General features: G+C 35.6%; 1 protein-coding gene across 8 annotated transcripts in view; it reads left to right on the top strand.

Moving 5' to 3' along the window:
- The window catches only part of PCNX1 (pecanex 1), an 89,419-nt gene that overhangs the window by 36,599 nt on the left and 35,830 nt on the right, over window positions 1-16,990 (top strand). For 4 of the 8 annotated variants that reach the window (XR_010783864.1, XM_066552744.1, XM_066552743.1 and 1 more), the window contains exons 8-12: window positions 8,252-8,309; window positions 10,426-10,643; window positions 11,728-11,881; window positions 12,638-12,670; window positions 13,710-13,881. Coding sequence is in view for 7 of the 8 variants with exons in the window: in XM_066552744.1 (XP_066408841.1) it covers window positions 8,252-8,309; window positions 10,426-10,643; window positions 11,728-11,881; window positions 12,638-12,670; window positions 13,710-13,881 (635 nt within the window). In the remaining variant the exon portion in view is untranslated. Of the gene's footprint in view, window positions 1-6,490; window positions 6,582-8,251; window positions 8,310-10,425; window positions 10,644-11,727; window positions 11,882-12,637; window positions 12,671-13,709; window positions 13,882-16,990 lie in introns of all 8 variants that reach the window. The other 4 variants (XM_066552746.1, XM_066552749.1, XM_066552747.1 and 1 more) reach the window with 3 other exon arrangements.

Below are 16,990 nucleotides of genomic sequence, written 5' to 3'. Positions count from 1 at the left end.
ATTCTTGATTATTGACTTCTTAATTAACTTCTATGCAGCTAATAAAATTGCTAGGATGAAGTTAAGACAGTCTTAATAAATGACTGATCTGCCACATAGTGCAGGGGCCAGTTTGGAAAAATTCCTGGCAGGGATCTTTGCACCTATCTATACGTGGCCTGAATTACTTATGACTTCATCATTAATACCTAACTCTTCTTTGAATTATTAAAATTGGCATCTTGAGCACTGACAATTATTAGTGATGGAATTTTGAGCAGCTGTCAGCTCTCATACCCTAAAAAGTACAGGTTTGATCAGAACACTGACCAAATGTGTGTTTCAGACCTTTGTGTAATCCAGGACTAAAAGATAAGTGAGTTGTCTCTTACCCCACTAGAGGGGAAGGTTCCATGAATTGAGAGTCTGTGGTAACCCTTTAAATGTGAGTTTGACTGAGTCTTCATTCTTCTGCATCATCTAGTGCAGGAAAAATGGAATAGAAGCAAAACTGAAAGCCACCTTTACCTACTCTGAGATGTTTTATAAGACTTAACTACAAATGTAATAAATACACATGATCTAGTTATCTAATAATTTTTCTTGAAGATTCTGTTGCTTTACTGTTTTTTAGATAGAAGTCTTATTGTTTCAGTCTCAGTGCTTGTGTCTCTCTGCTATGAAAACTTGTTACATGAAGCCCATTTTTTAATTTAATTTGGACTCTTCTTTCATATTTGAAATATAACTCTGAAATTGTTACACTGGTTATTTCTGTCCAAGTGTAATGTTGAGCTATATTCTTGAGGCCACCATTATTTATTTGAAGGATTTTGTTCCTCTTACCCAAAACAATACGGTTGAGTTCTGTAGAATTTGTCATTTAATATGCAATCTAGGTCTATGTTATTTAGGAGATTGTATTATTTGCTCTTTCAGAAATCAAAGGAGATCATATATAAAATTCAACATGGCATTTAGAAATCTGTAGAAAGGCATATTCATTGTTTTTTTTGTGCATTGGAGTCTTCAGAAATTAATGAGATTCAGTTCTTCTAAACTTTACCTGTACTGTGCTTATATGGGACATCATGTTCTCTTTGGGAGGCACAAAACTTCTGGGATCTGCTAGATAGGAATCTGATGTATAACAGGGACTTGTTTCCTGTTTTGTGACTCGGAGCATCTAGTTTAGAATCCTTTGAGAGAAAGGAGCTATTATAGGCAGGATCTTCTTGTGTTATTTTAGGAAAATAAAATTTTCTAGTTTGTGTAGCAGGTTTTGTGGAACAGGTGCTATCTTTTGTTAATTGTAAAATAGTTGGCAAAATGGTGCAAGCTTTCATGTGCATGATCCCTTTATCAGGTCTGACAAGAAAGTATCTTTCCTTATAAGTGGTATGTGGTTAGTTTGTTTGGGCGCTTTTGTTGGGTTGTGGGTTTTTTTTAACCCTCAGTCAGGGATGAAGTAACACTATTTTTCTCTTTCCATTGAGTCTAAGGCTCTTGGTTTTGCTATGTTATCCCAAAATACCTTACAGTGAAAGATGACTCTGTAGTTTGTCTGTGGTTTGGGTTGGGAGAAGGTTGTAGTTTGATTTTCCCATGATCAGCATCAGAATAAAAATAAAAGCAATGAAGGAGCTATGACCAGTTCTTTGTTGCTGTGGAAATCATTGTGACTGCCCAGGGCAAAAAAACCCATAGTGGCCGGGGAAATACCTGGAAACAAATCCTGGTTTATTCCAACTGGAAATATCAGTGACAAATATAGGTGGGGTTGTATATCACTGTACAGTGCATAGAATAGTTTATTTTCTTAATTCAAATCCTCTTGGAAAGGCAAACAGGGAATATATTCACTTACTGTAAAAGCCTCACATATTTGGCTCATGTTTTCCTTTACCAGTGCGCTATCTATTTCTACATTTTTTCTATTCACTTTGATGTCAAGATGCAGCACTTAACAAGACACACAATTTTTGGTTTTGTTTACTTTAAAGTTTCTTGTCTTATAATTTGATTCTGGTGGCTTATTTTACCAAGGATGAGCCTCACTGTATTATACCTGACCCACACCCAGTCTGGTGATTATACAGTTATCTTTAACTGGGCACTGCCCTAAGAGTAAGGCAAGAGATGCTTTGAGGCATTATCTTCAGTCTTCCAGGTTCAAAGTAGGAAGATTTTTATCAGTTATACTGTTAGGAAGCTTGAGGGGGAAAGGAACTTGAAAGGATGGAAAAGTATCTTGATGTGGAGTGGTAAACATGAAGTAAATCATAGAAGGAATGCAGGATGGAAAGGAAAGGTGGCAAACTAAATGCCATGATTATAGGCAGGATTAATGTAATACAAATCTCAAAAGCAACAAAACATGTGCCATGACTTAAGTAAATGACAGTTTTCAGAGCAGAGTGTGGCAGTACTGATTCTTTTTGTTCTGATAGCTGATTGTTTAGACAGGTAGGTGGGATTTTTCAGCCCTTGCAGTGAAGATTGATTAAATTAAAATTAGATTTTGTCAAGTAGTTACGAATCCAAGTACTGAGTTAGTAGAACAGATGCCCAGTGTCTGAAGCTGGGGTGAAATAACAGACTCTTGTCCTTGGCTAGATGATTTTTTAAAATTGCTTTTGTGCTTAAAGAGAACTGCTCATCTAGAACGTTACAAGACAATTATGGTGGTATGGTGGATCTCTGGTTGTTTTGTCTATACAACAACCAATAATCTTTCAGATTTAAATATTTTAATTTATGAAGGCAGTTGAATGGTTTTGAACATCAAAACTTCTATGTAAAGATAGACATATACACTGGTTACTTATTCGATTAATACCAATTTAGAAGCAGTCAGTACCTTTTGATAATTCAATAGATGTGATTTATTTGGGATGGATGTGGGAGCATGTTCAAAAGTTCATATGGAAAATACATATTCACTTCCCATTATTGCTATGGAAAATATTCATGTTGTAGTCTGGAATTTGGGGTAATAGGTAAGTTACTCTTTTGACAAACTTCATATAGGAACAAAAAATGACCTACTTGGAAGTGTTCTAACTGAAAACATGGATGCCTTCATACCATAGCTAATTTTGACCTTTGGAAATAAAGCTCCTAGCAGTCTACCAAGAAGTCAAATTCTGATGACTTTGCTTTTGCTAACTAGGATTTTAAAAATACTGACTGAAGCAGCAGACAAATATATCTTGATCTAATGATGATGTAATTTCATCATGTCAGTGAGCATTTGCATGTGAACTAGTCTGAGCAGTTTGAAAAAAAGTAGTACATATTGGATGTAAAACTGGGAAGCACACTGGAGATAACTTAGCTGAGGAAACCATCAGAGCAACATTTTAGTTAAATCCTGAGCCACTTAAGTATTCCAGGTTTTGTCTGTGTAAGCTCATCAGCCTGTTGCTGTTGTCTGTTGATGCCCATAACTGTGGGAATATGAGTTTGTACAGTGTGAACTGTTACATGGTTATCTCTGGATATTGATATTTTGGTCTTTTGGAACAAGGAAACTTGCTTCAAAGAACACAAATTTACCTTCTCTCCATGTCAGAATGAAGATGTATTTTGGATTTGTGTGCTTGAGTATCACAGTGTCTTGGTTTGTTATTGTAACCTGGTCGAAATAGAATATTTTTGGGTGACTTTAATTTGTTAAGAACTTACAGGTCTCTTTTTTTTGTGTGTGTTTGTGTTCAGAGAACTTAGACATTTATGTTGAGCAGGCAGACATGCTATTGATCATATTTCTTGATTTGTAACATTATCTTTGGAGCTTCCTGTTTGTTCACAGCTTGATAAAACTGCAGGCTTTAGAGAGAGAAAATATGTTCTTAAGCTTATTCAATGTGGTGCTGTTCCAAGTATCCCATGGAGAATGCTGTGGGAGACAGGAATGGGAAAGAGTCACTAGAGTAAATAAAAATGCTAGGTATGTCCATATGTATTGAATCTTGAGTATTGAAGTTCTTCATTAGAATTTATGTACTGTGAGGAAGCTGTTCCTGTCTCAGAGAGTTAAAAAATTAAGGATTTTGGAGCCTATTTTATTATCTCCAGTCAGACTTTGGAGTTTGTGTCACCAATAGCAATGAACAGTCCCTGTCAAGTTTTCTACGGAGATGAGTTGAGGCTTTTCTGAAAAATCTTTTTATTTAAACCAAGCAACCAAAAAATCCCAACAGAATGACAATAACAAAACCAAAGCAAATCAAAAACAGCAAAAGAAAAACAAAAAAGGGGGCAGAAAAATTTTTGTATTAATGAGAAGCTGTGCTTGCCAGGGAGCTAACTTTCAATTGAAACCTCTTTAAATAGGTGGATGAATTGCAAGCATGACATATCCTGAGTCCATTTTGTAGTTTGTGTATAAGCAATAGGAATTAAGTGTTCTGTTTGTTTGCAACCTCTGTAAATCAGTTTTGTTATATCCCACTGCAGCAGTGCAATACTTACAGCAGCAATATAAATGCTGCAAATTTTAGTAGATTCACAGATCAGTTGGGTGACAGGGAACTGTAGATATGAAAAAGTGTAATAGTTCAGTAAACTTCCGCTGAAATAAATGCCTGATGTGTTTTCCTCAGTCCAAGGGAAGGGGAAGTTGTATGTCCAAGTAGTATATTCTAACTTCTGTGACTAGAATTTCATTAAGTTAAAAATTAAAAAGTTTAATTTCCTGGATCTCTATTCAGTAATGCAAGACCATGAAGAATTTAACCCAAACTTCCATTTTTTTAAGGGCTGCTTGCCCCGATTTTTCTATAATAATTAATGCACATTTTTGTCCTAAGTAGAACCTGAAGTGTATTTGTATTGTCCAGTATCTCCATGTTTGCTCCTAAAACTTTTTTATTGACAGAGTTAATAAATATACCTTTGTAACCAAGGATTTTTATTAGTTGTGGGAAGATTACCCGTGTTATCTACTAGTTTAAATTATAAGCTTCAGTATTAACTGTGTACTACACACTGCATTGAAAACCAAAAGATAATCAGCTAAAGCACTTCATTAAAATCTTATCCAATGAGGAAAAAGGTCTAACAAGTGAACTTTGTACTTAGGCCTGTGGCAGATGTAATTGAGTATCGGGAGAGAGCTGTTGTGCATGCTGTTTGTGCCTCCTGAGCTATGTAGGGGACTGTCTTGTCACAGTGGTGGCTCTGAGCACAGCTGTGGTATTTCCCTGCTTGGTCTGAAGTGCTCCTTCTGAGGGTAGAAAGCTTTATGAAGATGTTTTCAATATACCAGTTCATTTTCTTTGTTTCACTGGTTTTAAGCATCTAGCTTGAGCGATTTAACCTGCTGAGATTCAAATTCTGAATCAAACTTAAATGTCTATGGGTCTGAAGAGAAGCTGCTGCAGGATTGTGTTAAAAAAACGTTCAAAATCCATGGTATTAGCAGGTTGTGCTTTCACAGAAGTGGGAAAGATTGGAAGCTCTGATTTTGTTAGGTACTTCTGGGGACTGCTTGGTATCTTGTATCAGCAGAAGGAAAAGTTGCAAGACATACAGCTGAGAGGCGTATACAGTTTTTCTTCACACGCTCCCAAGTGGGATTTTTTTCTTTTGTTTATATGAGCTAATATTGGAATATTGCATGTTTTGCTTCATGACTTGAGGGTTTTAAGCTAGCAGAGGTGGAGAAATTGGCAGATATTTCATATGAGATCAGTTTCAAAATCAGGTTCCCGGCATTCAGAGCTGAAATATATTGAACCTGGCCTTCAGGGAAAATTACAATACTTATCTCTCTGATCAGGCCAGTGTTGGGAGGTGGGTGCTGTGAAAACATATTTGAGTAAGGTAATTTATCATTTGAGTTACAATCTTTGGCTACTTTTAAAAATTAAGTATTTGAGAAGTCCAAATAGTTTATCTAAGAAGTTAGTTTGCAGTCCTTTCTTCTTACACTAGCTTATAGAATAAATCTCTTCTGCACATTCCTTTTTTGAGTTTCCTAAGTTAAGTTATGAAGCATCTCTGGCCACTTCTTTGAGTCTCTGTGTTTCTTTTCAAATAGACATGGGTGTTTCAAAAGAATTTTATTCAGGATACTTGTGTTATCACTGCTGTAGCTAAATGTTCTTAGATGCTGATAGTGAATGATTTACTGATGGTTCTCTTGGGCGTGGGAAGGACTGAAGAAGCTGGGCACTGCAAATTTTTCATGTGGTTAGTCTCTAAGAGGAAAAAGAGGCTTACACTGTCCTTCTGTTGTGTTAATGATGGCATCTTGTAAATACAAACTCTTTAATTCAGTACTGCAGTTACAGTATATATGTTATGTAAAATGGTACGAAAGACAGCTGCGTAGCTAATGTCTGCCCTGGTGGCGCATTCATGAGTAATCACATTTTGTATTTTGACACTGATGTAAATTTAGATGTCTGAATTGATCTCTGTAGTAAGTTAATGAATAGAAGCTGCTGCCAGTGGGGTGAAACATGAGGAAATTTTGACCTGCTTTTGACCTTTTCTTTAATAGGTAAGTTCAGTTCTGCGCTCTACGAGACAGGGGGCTGCGACATGTCGCTTGTGAACTTTGAGCCAGCTGCAAGAAGAGCATCCAACATCTGGTGTGTGTGAAGGCCAGTCAAGAGTGATGATTCTTGTCTTACTACAATCCAATATTTTATTTTAATTTTAAAAGGTTATTTAGTATGGACTACCAAAAAAATCAATTCAATCTATTAACCATATACTTTTACTTTTGTGACTCAAGTGATTTTTACTAGAAGATAACATTAAGTTAAATATTTATTTCAGAAAATGAGTGCTACTACTAGCTTAACCAGTATACTTCCAAACTGAGAACTTGACAAATGCATTTTTTGTGGGCTTATAGAAAGTCTTTGTTAAAGAATTTAAGCCATTTTTGAGAAAGCTAGGTAGCTGTTGACCATAATGGCTATGGAACTTCCAGCTGTGAAGCTGTTGTAAACTGATAAATTTATTCTCAAGTTCATGGATGGCATCAGACAGTAAATGGAAGTGTTAACATGCCTGAGATTAAAATTTGACTTGTGGCTGAAATAGCCAGCTACATTCTGGAAAGTTCATCTGCTGTTAGAAAGATGTCCTTTCTTTCTCTGAAGGGATAGGAGGCAGAAGAAAGAAAAGCAACCCAAAACCTCCTTTGCCTTCCCACCTGCCCCCAATCCACCTCACTGTGTAGAATTGCTCTGAAGCTATTGCACCATGCTGAATGCTGTAATTCCTACCACACGTACGTGGAATAGCTCTTGGAATTATGGAGTAAGGAATATAAAAGATCCCATCTTTAAATCTTGTGAGAGTATGCAAGTGCCTTTTGTAGAATTGAACTTTGACAAAAAGTTCTGGATTCCTTCCACAAAGCTGCCAATCCCTGCCTCTACTGCTTGCATGTTCCAGATGCAATGGCTTTGCTGTTGGCTGCTGTTATGAAGTTGAATGTGCTAATGGAAGGAACAAACTGGCCATTTCAGATAATCAGATCTCGGCTGTAGAGAATACCTGAGTTTGAGTGAAGTAAAGTTGATAACAAAGAATGTTTTTATCTTAAGGCAAGGAACTGAAGGAAAGTTGCATAAATTTGATACAAGTCTTACAACCATGTGATTTACATGGAAAACAAACATCCAAAAGCTATCCAAAATTGGGGAAAAAAGCAATGGTTGGATATGGACTCTCATACAGTAAGAGAAATTTCATCTCTAATGAATGGAAATTGCAAAGTAATTTTGCTCTTCTTACCAGAGGTTTAAGTTTTTAAAAAGCAGTTTAAGTAGCTCACTTTACTTGTGCTAAGTATGTGCTATTTTTGGCAGTCTTGGGATATTGATAAAAACAGTATAGAATTATGAGAAACTGCATGTGAACAACTAGAGGCCTCTGAACTTCTTTAGAGATGTGATTGATGTATCTTTACGAATCAGTAGCTAACACCTTATAAAATTTATGTTTTTCAAGTGGAATAATGGCTATCATTGTAGGTTTTTTTTAAGATGATTTAGGGAGTGGGTGTTGAGAATACATTAAGTGTAAGATTAAAGAGTCTCCTGGCTTACTATAGCTGTGGAATGTACCACAATACATGAGACTAAGTGGCTACTTGCATTTATAATAAGTGACTGAAGGAAAAACTTAAAGATATTTAGATAAAATTCAAAAGGTATCAAAATTAATTTGGGACACTAGAAAATTAGAGTGACCTGATGAAATAAAATGTAGTTCATAATCTGAAGTATTTTCCCTGTTCTTATAGTGACACGGACTCTCACGTATCGAGTTCTACCTCAGTTCGCTTTTATCCACATGATCTAGTAAGTTTTTCTTACTTATTTTTAAAGCATGCAAAGAATCAGAGGACTATCCAACTTTATAGCACTGATTAATCATTCTGTGTGGTAGTTCACTGTTCTTATGAAAGAATTTTGTCTGGATTAACGAAGAGAAAGTATTTAGTATTGTAGTGCCTTCATATATTACATAGAAATTAATCTTCCTGCATAGCACTTTTAAGCTTAGTTGGTTTCCTCTGATCTAAAAACTAGTGATTTAAAAACACTCATAGAAATTATTCTAAAATACCTTGTAAAAGTTTCCAAAGATGTGTACAATTTAGACAGTTTTCTTTCTGTGCATTATTGAGGTTAGCAGGCAGCAGAAAGACTAAATGTTGTATTTTGACCAAAAGAAACTTCACTTGAGTAATTTCCCTGAAAGGAATTTAGAAATCTGTCATTGGAGTCTGATGTACAAAATATAAATTTGTATGTGGGAAGTGGCTGGCAAAACAAGGCAGAAGCTTACACTGTTTCATACTGCAAATAGCTTTATAATTCCTTAATTTTATGATTTGGAAGCTTTTGCACTATTGTCAAGTCCAGGCATACCTGTACTCTTAATTCTGAAGTCAATATATGTTCTGACAACAGTGCAAATGGGCATGATTCTTAAGCTGGCAAACCGAAGAGAGGTATGTTGAAGTACCTAATATATAATCAAGGGGGAAAATGAAATACAGCTTTAGGATTTGGCAGAGGAGCAAGAGACCTCCATTTGCCTGACCATGCTTTTGATCAAGAATGTGCTTTTTAAACTTGGTGTCTGCTAGAGAAACTTGCTTTGCTTTTCACAGTCCCCCTCAAACATGTAGCCTTTAGAAAAAAGGCTGCATTACCTCTTCTATGCTTTTGATTTGTCAGTGTAGTCCCATTGGAGGGAATGATTCTGTTTTAAGGCAAATTTGTGACTGTAGAAGCTCAGCCCATGCACCTAAAGGGAAATTTCCACTGAAATTTATTATTAGTGCCATGAATGTTATGCTGATTCTATCTTTTAAGAAACGAAGCTTTTAAAAAATTGTCGAAAAAGGATCTGTTTTCTGACACAGCTTGCCTTAAATAGTATGGTTTGTGTTTTTTAAATGCCTTTAGAAAGGGAGTATTCCTGCTTGTTTTTTCATTAGTATTTTTCTAGGAAGGAGAAAGTGGCTAAGCATAGTTAAGTACACTGATGATTTAAGGAGTGATGACAAAAATTTTATAAATCAAGATATTTAATGTTAAACTTAGATAATTGTAGGGAAAAAGCCCCTCTAAACACTAAACCTGTAGTTTTGACACTTGAAGGTGGCATGAGTATTGAAGTTTTACTCTGCCTTATGCATTGTGAAGCTTGTTCATTAAAGAACATTTTAACAATTATAATGCCAAAGAATAAAGGGCAGTACATCAAGATGTTTCTTGGCCTTGTAGAAACTGGATTAGACTATACAATATGTACTATAGTGTCTTATTAGCATTGAGTACTCTCCTTTAGTATCTTTCATGGTTGTTAGTATTACTGTGATTTTCATGAGAACTCTAAACAAACTACAAAATAAGTAATAGTCGTAAATAGTACTTGACTGTTTAGGACAGAGCTTTTTCTTTGGTTCATTTCTGAGTCTATTCTGGATTCAGTGAGTTTGAATTTGACTGCTGGTGCATGAGTATGTTGCATTGTCATGCAAAAAGAACCATTCAGCATGGGTTTACATGCAGATTAGCTGACTGTAAGAAATGTGTTGTAATTTATTTAAATTAATAATTGGATTATTTTTGTCATGTTTGTTGTCCATGTATCAGTTTACTTGTCTTCAAATTTGAAGTTTTCAGAGTAAATGGGATAAAGTGCTTGGAAGATGCATTCATTTGAAATAAGGCATATGCTGAAATGCCAAAGAGTTGTTGTATGCAAACTGTTATTGCTGCTAGTCCTATTCATGTGCTGTGATAAGGACAGAAAAAGTAAGTAGAAGCCTGTGACAGTGCTTAACGTGTAATTCCTCGAAAGTGAAACTAAGGGTTCCAGCAATATTCTTCAAAGCAATTTTCAGTATATATACAGTGATTTGATATAAAGGAGTTTTTGTTAATACTAACTTTCTTTTAGCTTTCTCTTCCTCAGATCAGGTTGAACAGGCTGCTAACAATGGATACAGATCTGTTGGAGCAGCAAGATATTGACCTGAGCCCCGACCTTCAGGACCACATGCAGCCTCAAGAAGAAGCAGCTCAAAAAGTCAAGCAGTACTATCGCTTTTGGATCCTGCCTAAACTTTGGATTAGCATCAATTTTGATAGATTAACTCTTCTGGCTTTATTTGATAGGTGAGATCCTTGTATGTTGCCAGACCTTAGAAAGCAAGATGAAAACAGTTACTAAACTGTAATATAGATAAAACTATCGTTAGAGAATTATACTTACTTACTGTACTCTGGAATATGAAAGAATAATACTGAATGTAGTTTATCTAAAATAATGGAGGCTACTCTCATTTTCTTCTGTAGCAATCAAAAAAGGAAAAAGGAAAGCAACCCCCACTTTACCTGTGTGGGGCAATAATGTATTTGAAGGATCAAATAGAAAGATTCATTGCCAATCTTTTAAGCTAGAATATAGCCTTCTCCAAAAATTAATTAAAGAGTCTACAACCTGGCATGCACTTAGTCTTTTGGTAAACAGAAAGAATTTGCCTGCTGTTCCAGAGCATTTTTCCAAGAGTCGTTTAATACTGTGACTTCTTGTCCCTGTACATTTACCTAGAGGAATACAATGAAATTGATCCTCCAGTTACCAGCTTTTGGAATATGTAGAGTATTTATATTTTGGTAATGAACCTCCTTGAAATAAACAGGACAGTAGTGATTCTGTCCAGGGAGGAGTACTCATAACTCTGTTCCGAAGCACTAGCAATATCATAGGGAATGATCTGTATTCCACTTGCCATAACTTACTCAAGCAAGAGTATTTTTAGTTTCATCATTAGAAAATCATGAATGACAGATTATATACACAGGTAAGTTATCATACTTATGTTTTTTTCTTAGGCTTATCATCATCTTGGATGGGGTTTGAATATAGATTTACATTACAGACCGTGCTTCTGGTGGAACATTTGATTTATTTCTAAAATTATCTTCTGAAGTTATCTTCTGCTGTTTAAAGTAAAATTCCCTAAGATACTAAGATAATAACTACTTTCAGCTGTCATGGAAATCTTGGTAGCTCCTAGCTTTGCTAAAGGACATTGTGCTAGTAGAGTATGGAAGTTCAAATTTATTCTTAACTACTTTGCTACCAGTATCATAACCCCTGTTAATTTTTGACTCTGACTGCTCTTTTGCGGATTTTTCTAGACATAGTTAGCTTTAAATTCCTTTTTTTTTCTTTTTTTCTCTCCCTTTAAAACAGGAATCGTGAGATCCTTGAAAATGTATTAGCTGTCATCCTAGCTATTCTAGTTGCATTTCTGGGCTCCGTACTTCTTATAGAGGGCTTTTTCAAGGATATTTGGGTCTTCCAGTTTTGCCTGGTAATAGCCAGTTGCCAGTACTCACTGTTGAAGGTACTTGAATTTCTCTTTACTTTCTGCAAACAATAGATATAAATCCAGTTGGGTGTTGCAGGTTAGTTAGGGCTTTAAGGAAAAATGTGCATGCTTATCATTTATAAAGTAATGAGTAAACTTGGCCTCATGGGAAGTTTGATAGATGGTAATGCAAGGTCACATCACTAGAATGGTTCTACATATGCTTGTTAAACAATCCTTTATTTATTGTTCTCATGCATTTTTTTGGTGTGTGAAGAGGAGCACATTCTTACATGTTGAAAACCAACTACAAACTGAAGTTGAAGTTTTATTGGTTTAGGTTTTAATTTTCTGTGGTGTCTACAACTCAGAGCATTCATAGGAGGCTATTATATTTAAACATATTTTTAATCAGATAATTAATTTTTGTTAGACTAATAATGGTTTACTGTAATCTAAGAATGATTGATTATTTTTTGATTTGACTAATAGGATGGAAATTAGATTTAAAATCACAGTTCCTAATGCTGTTGAAAAACAGTAGAAGTCCTAAAAATAAGAGACTTGGGGATTTTTTTTTGAATTTTGGTTATAGACATCTACTCTTTAAGTAGATTTAATGGTTTACGATATTGTGCTATTTAAAGGCTGTGATGTACAATTGTACATGGCAATGTACAATTGTACAATTAATTGTAGATATTGTTAAAAGAAGTTCAACCAAGAGGATGTGTGTAGGTGAACACACTTATCTGTAGTTGGGTAACTTTCCTCTTTTTATTTTGGTTTTAGAGTGTTCAGCCAGATTCTTCTTCCCCCCGACATGTAAGTCACGGGCATGTGCCACTGTACTAACCCTGCAGATGCAGAACTCCCACAGAGAATTGATCATTTTGGTTTGATTTTCTGGCATTTCTCCTATGTTCCTTCTTACAAGGCACAAAAGGCTTGTAGTTGTCTTAGTGTGTGAGAAGGGACCTGCCTTACTCTTTGTATTTAGCAAAACATGTCCTCCTTCCTGAGCCTAGCTTATGCTAGGGAGCCATGTCATAATAAGGTTTTTGAAGAGTCTTTATTATTCTAGCAATTATACTGAGAAGTATTCTTAATATAGTCATTTGCTCTGCTGGTATGATCTGACACAGCTTTGATGTTCTGTTTTAGAGGTGTAGCTCATTCAGTTGTCCTAGTGTGCACACTGCTTTATTTTTTCACTCTAATAAGCTGAGTTTGCAAAGCTCTAGTGAACATTAATGTTTGAGCATGGAAATGTTAACATTCTAGTATTGCACAATATGTTTGTGTTCTTTTGTGCATCTGCTAGATTGCCAAGACAAAATATTACCTTTATGTCCTAGATAAGATGTTTAAAAGCATTATTTCTCTACAGCGAATCATTAATTTTGTGTACGAAGTTGTATTTTGATAAATACCGATAGAGATTCTGTCCCCCCATGCAGCAGAAGCAGTATCTAAGCAATAAATTTAATCCCTTTTTCCTTAAAATTGATTTATTCTCAGTTGCTTACCATGCCTAGTCAGAGCTTCTCCAGCATTTAGTACTGCAAGCAACATAGCATAAAATATAGCTGAGACTAAGGGTATATCTAGCTTAGTCTAACTTAATCTAACTGTTGTGTCTTTGTTATATCAAAGCCACAAAAAGCACAGACTGGTATCACTGCAAGGCAATGCTTTAAGGATTTTATGAAGAAAACTTTAAAATATGATGAAGTCACAGTATATTAGTTGATGAGCAGTGATTAATTTTGATTCTGAAGGTATCTGTAGCAGAAGAGTAAAAGTTACTTTATCCACTAATAATGAACAAATATTGGTGTTTTTGTGGTTTCTTTTTAAACAGGGTCACAATCGTATCATAGCCTATAGTAGGCCTGTATATTTCTGTTTGTGTTGTGGTCTGATTTGGTTGTTGGATTATGGCAGCAGAAACATATCTACGACAAGGTTCAGGTTGTATGGAATGGCTTTCACCAACCCATTGCTGCTGCTGTCAGCCAGGGACTTAGTTATAGGTGAGTGGCTTTTTCATGGATTTGAATTGTTTGCTTTACAACAGTAGAACTTTAGGGGAACATTTACCCCTTCTGTAGCTTTGCTGTAACAAATGGCAGATATGCCCTCTACTAAAATTTTTCATTATCTAATATCTTAGCCCTTATCCTTGAACTTGCTTATCTGACTTGGACCTGCATACTCTACCCTTTGCTAGGACCTAGCTGCTCGGTAGTTAAAAAAATATTTTGATTTGGACTCTTTCACGCTCTCTGGAGGGGCTTGTGGCAAATGAGTAGGTGTTCTCTTAGGTTATTTGTATTTAGCAATTGGGCAGAACAGTACAGAAACAATTTTAAAAAACATTATAGACAGTTTAAGTCTTATTTAATGTGCTTCTTCTCATAACAGTCCTATCAGCAATACCAAAAATACAATTTTTGAGCTGCATTTCCATTTTGAGGTAATCTCATTGTTTTCTGAGCAGCGCAGTGCATTCAGAATACTGATAACATTTAACTCCATTACCCCACTAAACCTAATGCAAAAAACAAACAATGTAAACCCCAAAACAACAACCCTTTCCCCTGTTATGAAAATAATAACAGCCCTGTAGTCTCAAACAGAGCCCATAGAAAGGAGAGAGAGACATAAACATTTGAAGATCATCTTATCGTGGGAACTTTGTGCAGTGTTTTAATGGAGCAAAGTTATTTGGGTGATCTTCTATGGATCCCTGCTTCGGGTGGAGTAAGAAAACGTGTAAGAATTCATCTATTCATCTAAACTGAATGCAGTTGCTTTTCAGTTATATCAAAATATCTGTTTGTGAAAGAGTACAACAGTTAAATGTTTGTCTGCGTGCCCCCAGACCATCTTCTGTCCAAGAAAAATGAAAACTTGGTCTCAGCGTGGGTTTTTAAAATTTTAATTTATTAATAAGAATTACTGACTCAAGCATTTTGGGTATGAGTTCTTATTACTTGATTTTAGGAGCATCCTGTGTTTTATGCCTCATACTGCTTCCCCCTTCAACTTTCTCTGCTAATAACTCTGGATTTAAATGCCCAGAGGGAAAATGTCTAAGCTGCATATTTATGACCAGAAATTGTCCAGACATTTTCAAAGGTGCTTTTTGAACAAATTCTTTGGTTCCCTTCATGTACTGGCATACTTGATTCTGTATCAGTAATAAAACGAGAAGATAGAAGATACTTTTGACTCATTCACGATACAAAACTAACTTAATTTCTCTTGATAATGCTTGGTCAGTTTTGGAAATATTTTCTTCCCTTTTCCACCATATGGAGTCAGTCATTGCCATAGTGTATACCCATATCCCCATATGGTAATACATAAATATACATGAAATTGGTGTGTCCTCCAATGAAAGTGAGCAACTTTTAAAAAGTACTGAAGAGTGAGTCATTACCAGTTTTAAAAGATATGGTGGCATTTTCACCAGGCCATGTCCATCTTGGCATTACCTTTTAAAACTTCTTAGTTCAGGAGTTCTAAATGGGTTTTGATCCTTATATTTTACTGTTCTTCCGGGGTGTCTTGCAGCAGCATATGTGGTTTATATTTCTTAGCAGTTCTTCCAATGAAAAAATCAGACTACTAAAACAGCTTATTCTACTTAAAAAAAAACCAAACCCAAAAGAACATAACAACTCCCTCAACAATAAAAAACCCAAACCAAAACCCCAAAAACCAACATGATAAAACACCACTGTTTCACAATGCTTTGTGTGTACTGCAGACCAGGCTGGCTGCTAGCAAACATACTTTGTTAGGTAAAAATCTCAGCTGCCTTTTTTGCTGTGCCCAGGCAAAGCTACTGGAAGAAACATGTACAGGGCAAGGTGAACTTTCAATTTAGATAATGTAAATGTTTCTCCTTGCCAACAGACAAGTGAGGACTAGTATAAATGCTTTATTTTGTGTCCCACATACTGCACTTGATCAATTGCTCTAAATCTACTCCACATTTATAATGATCATTTTATCTTTTCACCTAGTTGGTCACTGTTAGAAAACTAGGATGTTACAGATTGTAAAAGCATCATAAATATTGGCTTTTTGTTGGACTAGTCTTTAAAAATTGTGTATTCCCAGATCTGTGTAGTAATTTTGTTTCCAATGGGCCCAAGGTAGTTTGACTTACAGACTTTTGGGAAAAAACTTTTTAACCTGTCAGTGACAGAACACTGTATTTGCCTTCTATGTTGGCTTTCTTGAGTAATGATTTGAAATAGAGGTTTGACTTGAGAAGTCTAATAAAGTATTTTTGTCAGGTATTGAAGAGCTGGTCTGTAGTCCTATATTTCCTAATTAGTGTCAGTAAAAATACAGGATTCAGTGTTTTTCCCCAGCTTGCAACCTGCATGTTTTGAATTATATTGTTGTTTAGCATTGCTGTGGAGTACGGAAAAAGATCAGGTTCTCATTATCTATCTCACTGTAGATATTTCTTATGTGATGACCTTCAGTGTCCAACTATTCTGTGCATTTAAAATTAGAAAATTAAATTTGAGTCTTGTGGTGCTTTACAAGATACTTTAAAGTCTGTTTCTTCTTTTGGTCACTGGAGCTACAAGTCAATAAGATGGTAGAAAAACCTCCTGAAACTGCCAGATTGTGTCTGTTAGGGTTATTTTTGTTCTTTATTCCTTCTATCCTTCAAAACTTAGAACTTAAAACTTTTAATATGCTGTTATATGTGAATTAGATCTGAACTACTATATGTGAACATGCGTAGAAGATTATTTCTGCATCTTTTATTCTTTAGGATGATAAAAAAAATATAGGTACAGGTGGAGACATAAGCTTTTTCTGTATTGAAATTAGGTGGCATTAATTTATCTTTGTGTTTCGAAATCCTGTAATTTGCAGGTGTTTTCATGATTCCTACAGTTGTCTGTTCTTTTTTAAAAACCCAAAAAACCAGAAAACCCAGTCATTTAGGATTAGAATGTTCAGAAGTGGTGTGGGAAAATGAGTAAAATTGTCAGATACTATTAGTAGCAGAAAGCCTGGAGGTGGGGGTGCTTGGCCTCCCTTTTGTCAGAGTGGCTGGTGTTAGGTTGCTCCTGCAACTCCAGACAGGCAGTTAGCCTTGGATAAGTC

This window comes from Molothrus aeneus, chromosome 6 (assembly GCF_037042795.1).
Source record: "Molothrus aeneus isolate 106 chromosome 6, BPBGC_Maene_1.0, whole genome shotgun sequence".
Lineage (NCBI taxonomy): Eukaryota > Metazoa > Chordata > Aves > Passeriformes > Icteridae > Molothrus > Molothrus aeneus.
This window is presented reverse-complemented; position numbering and strand designations above follow the sequence as displayed.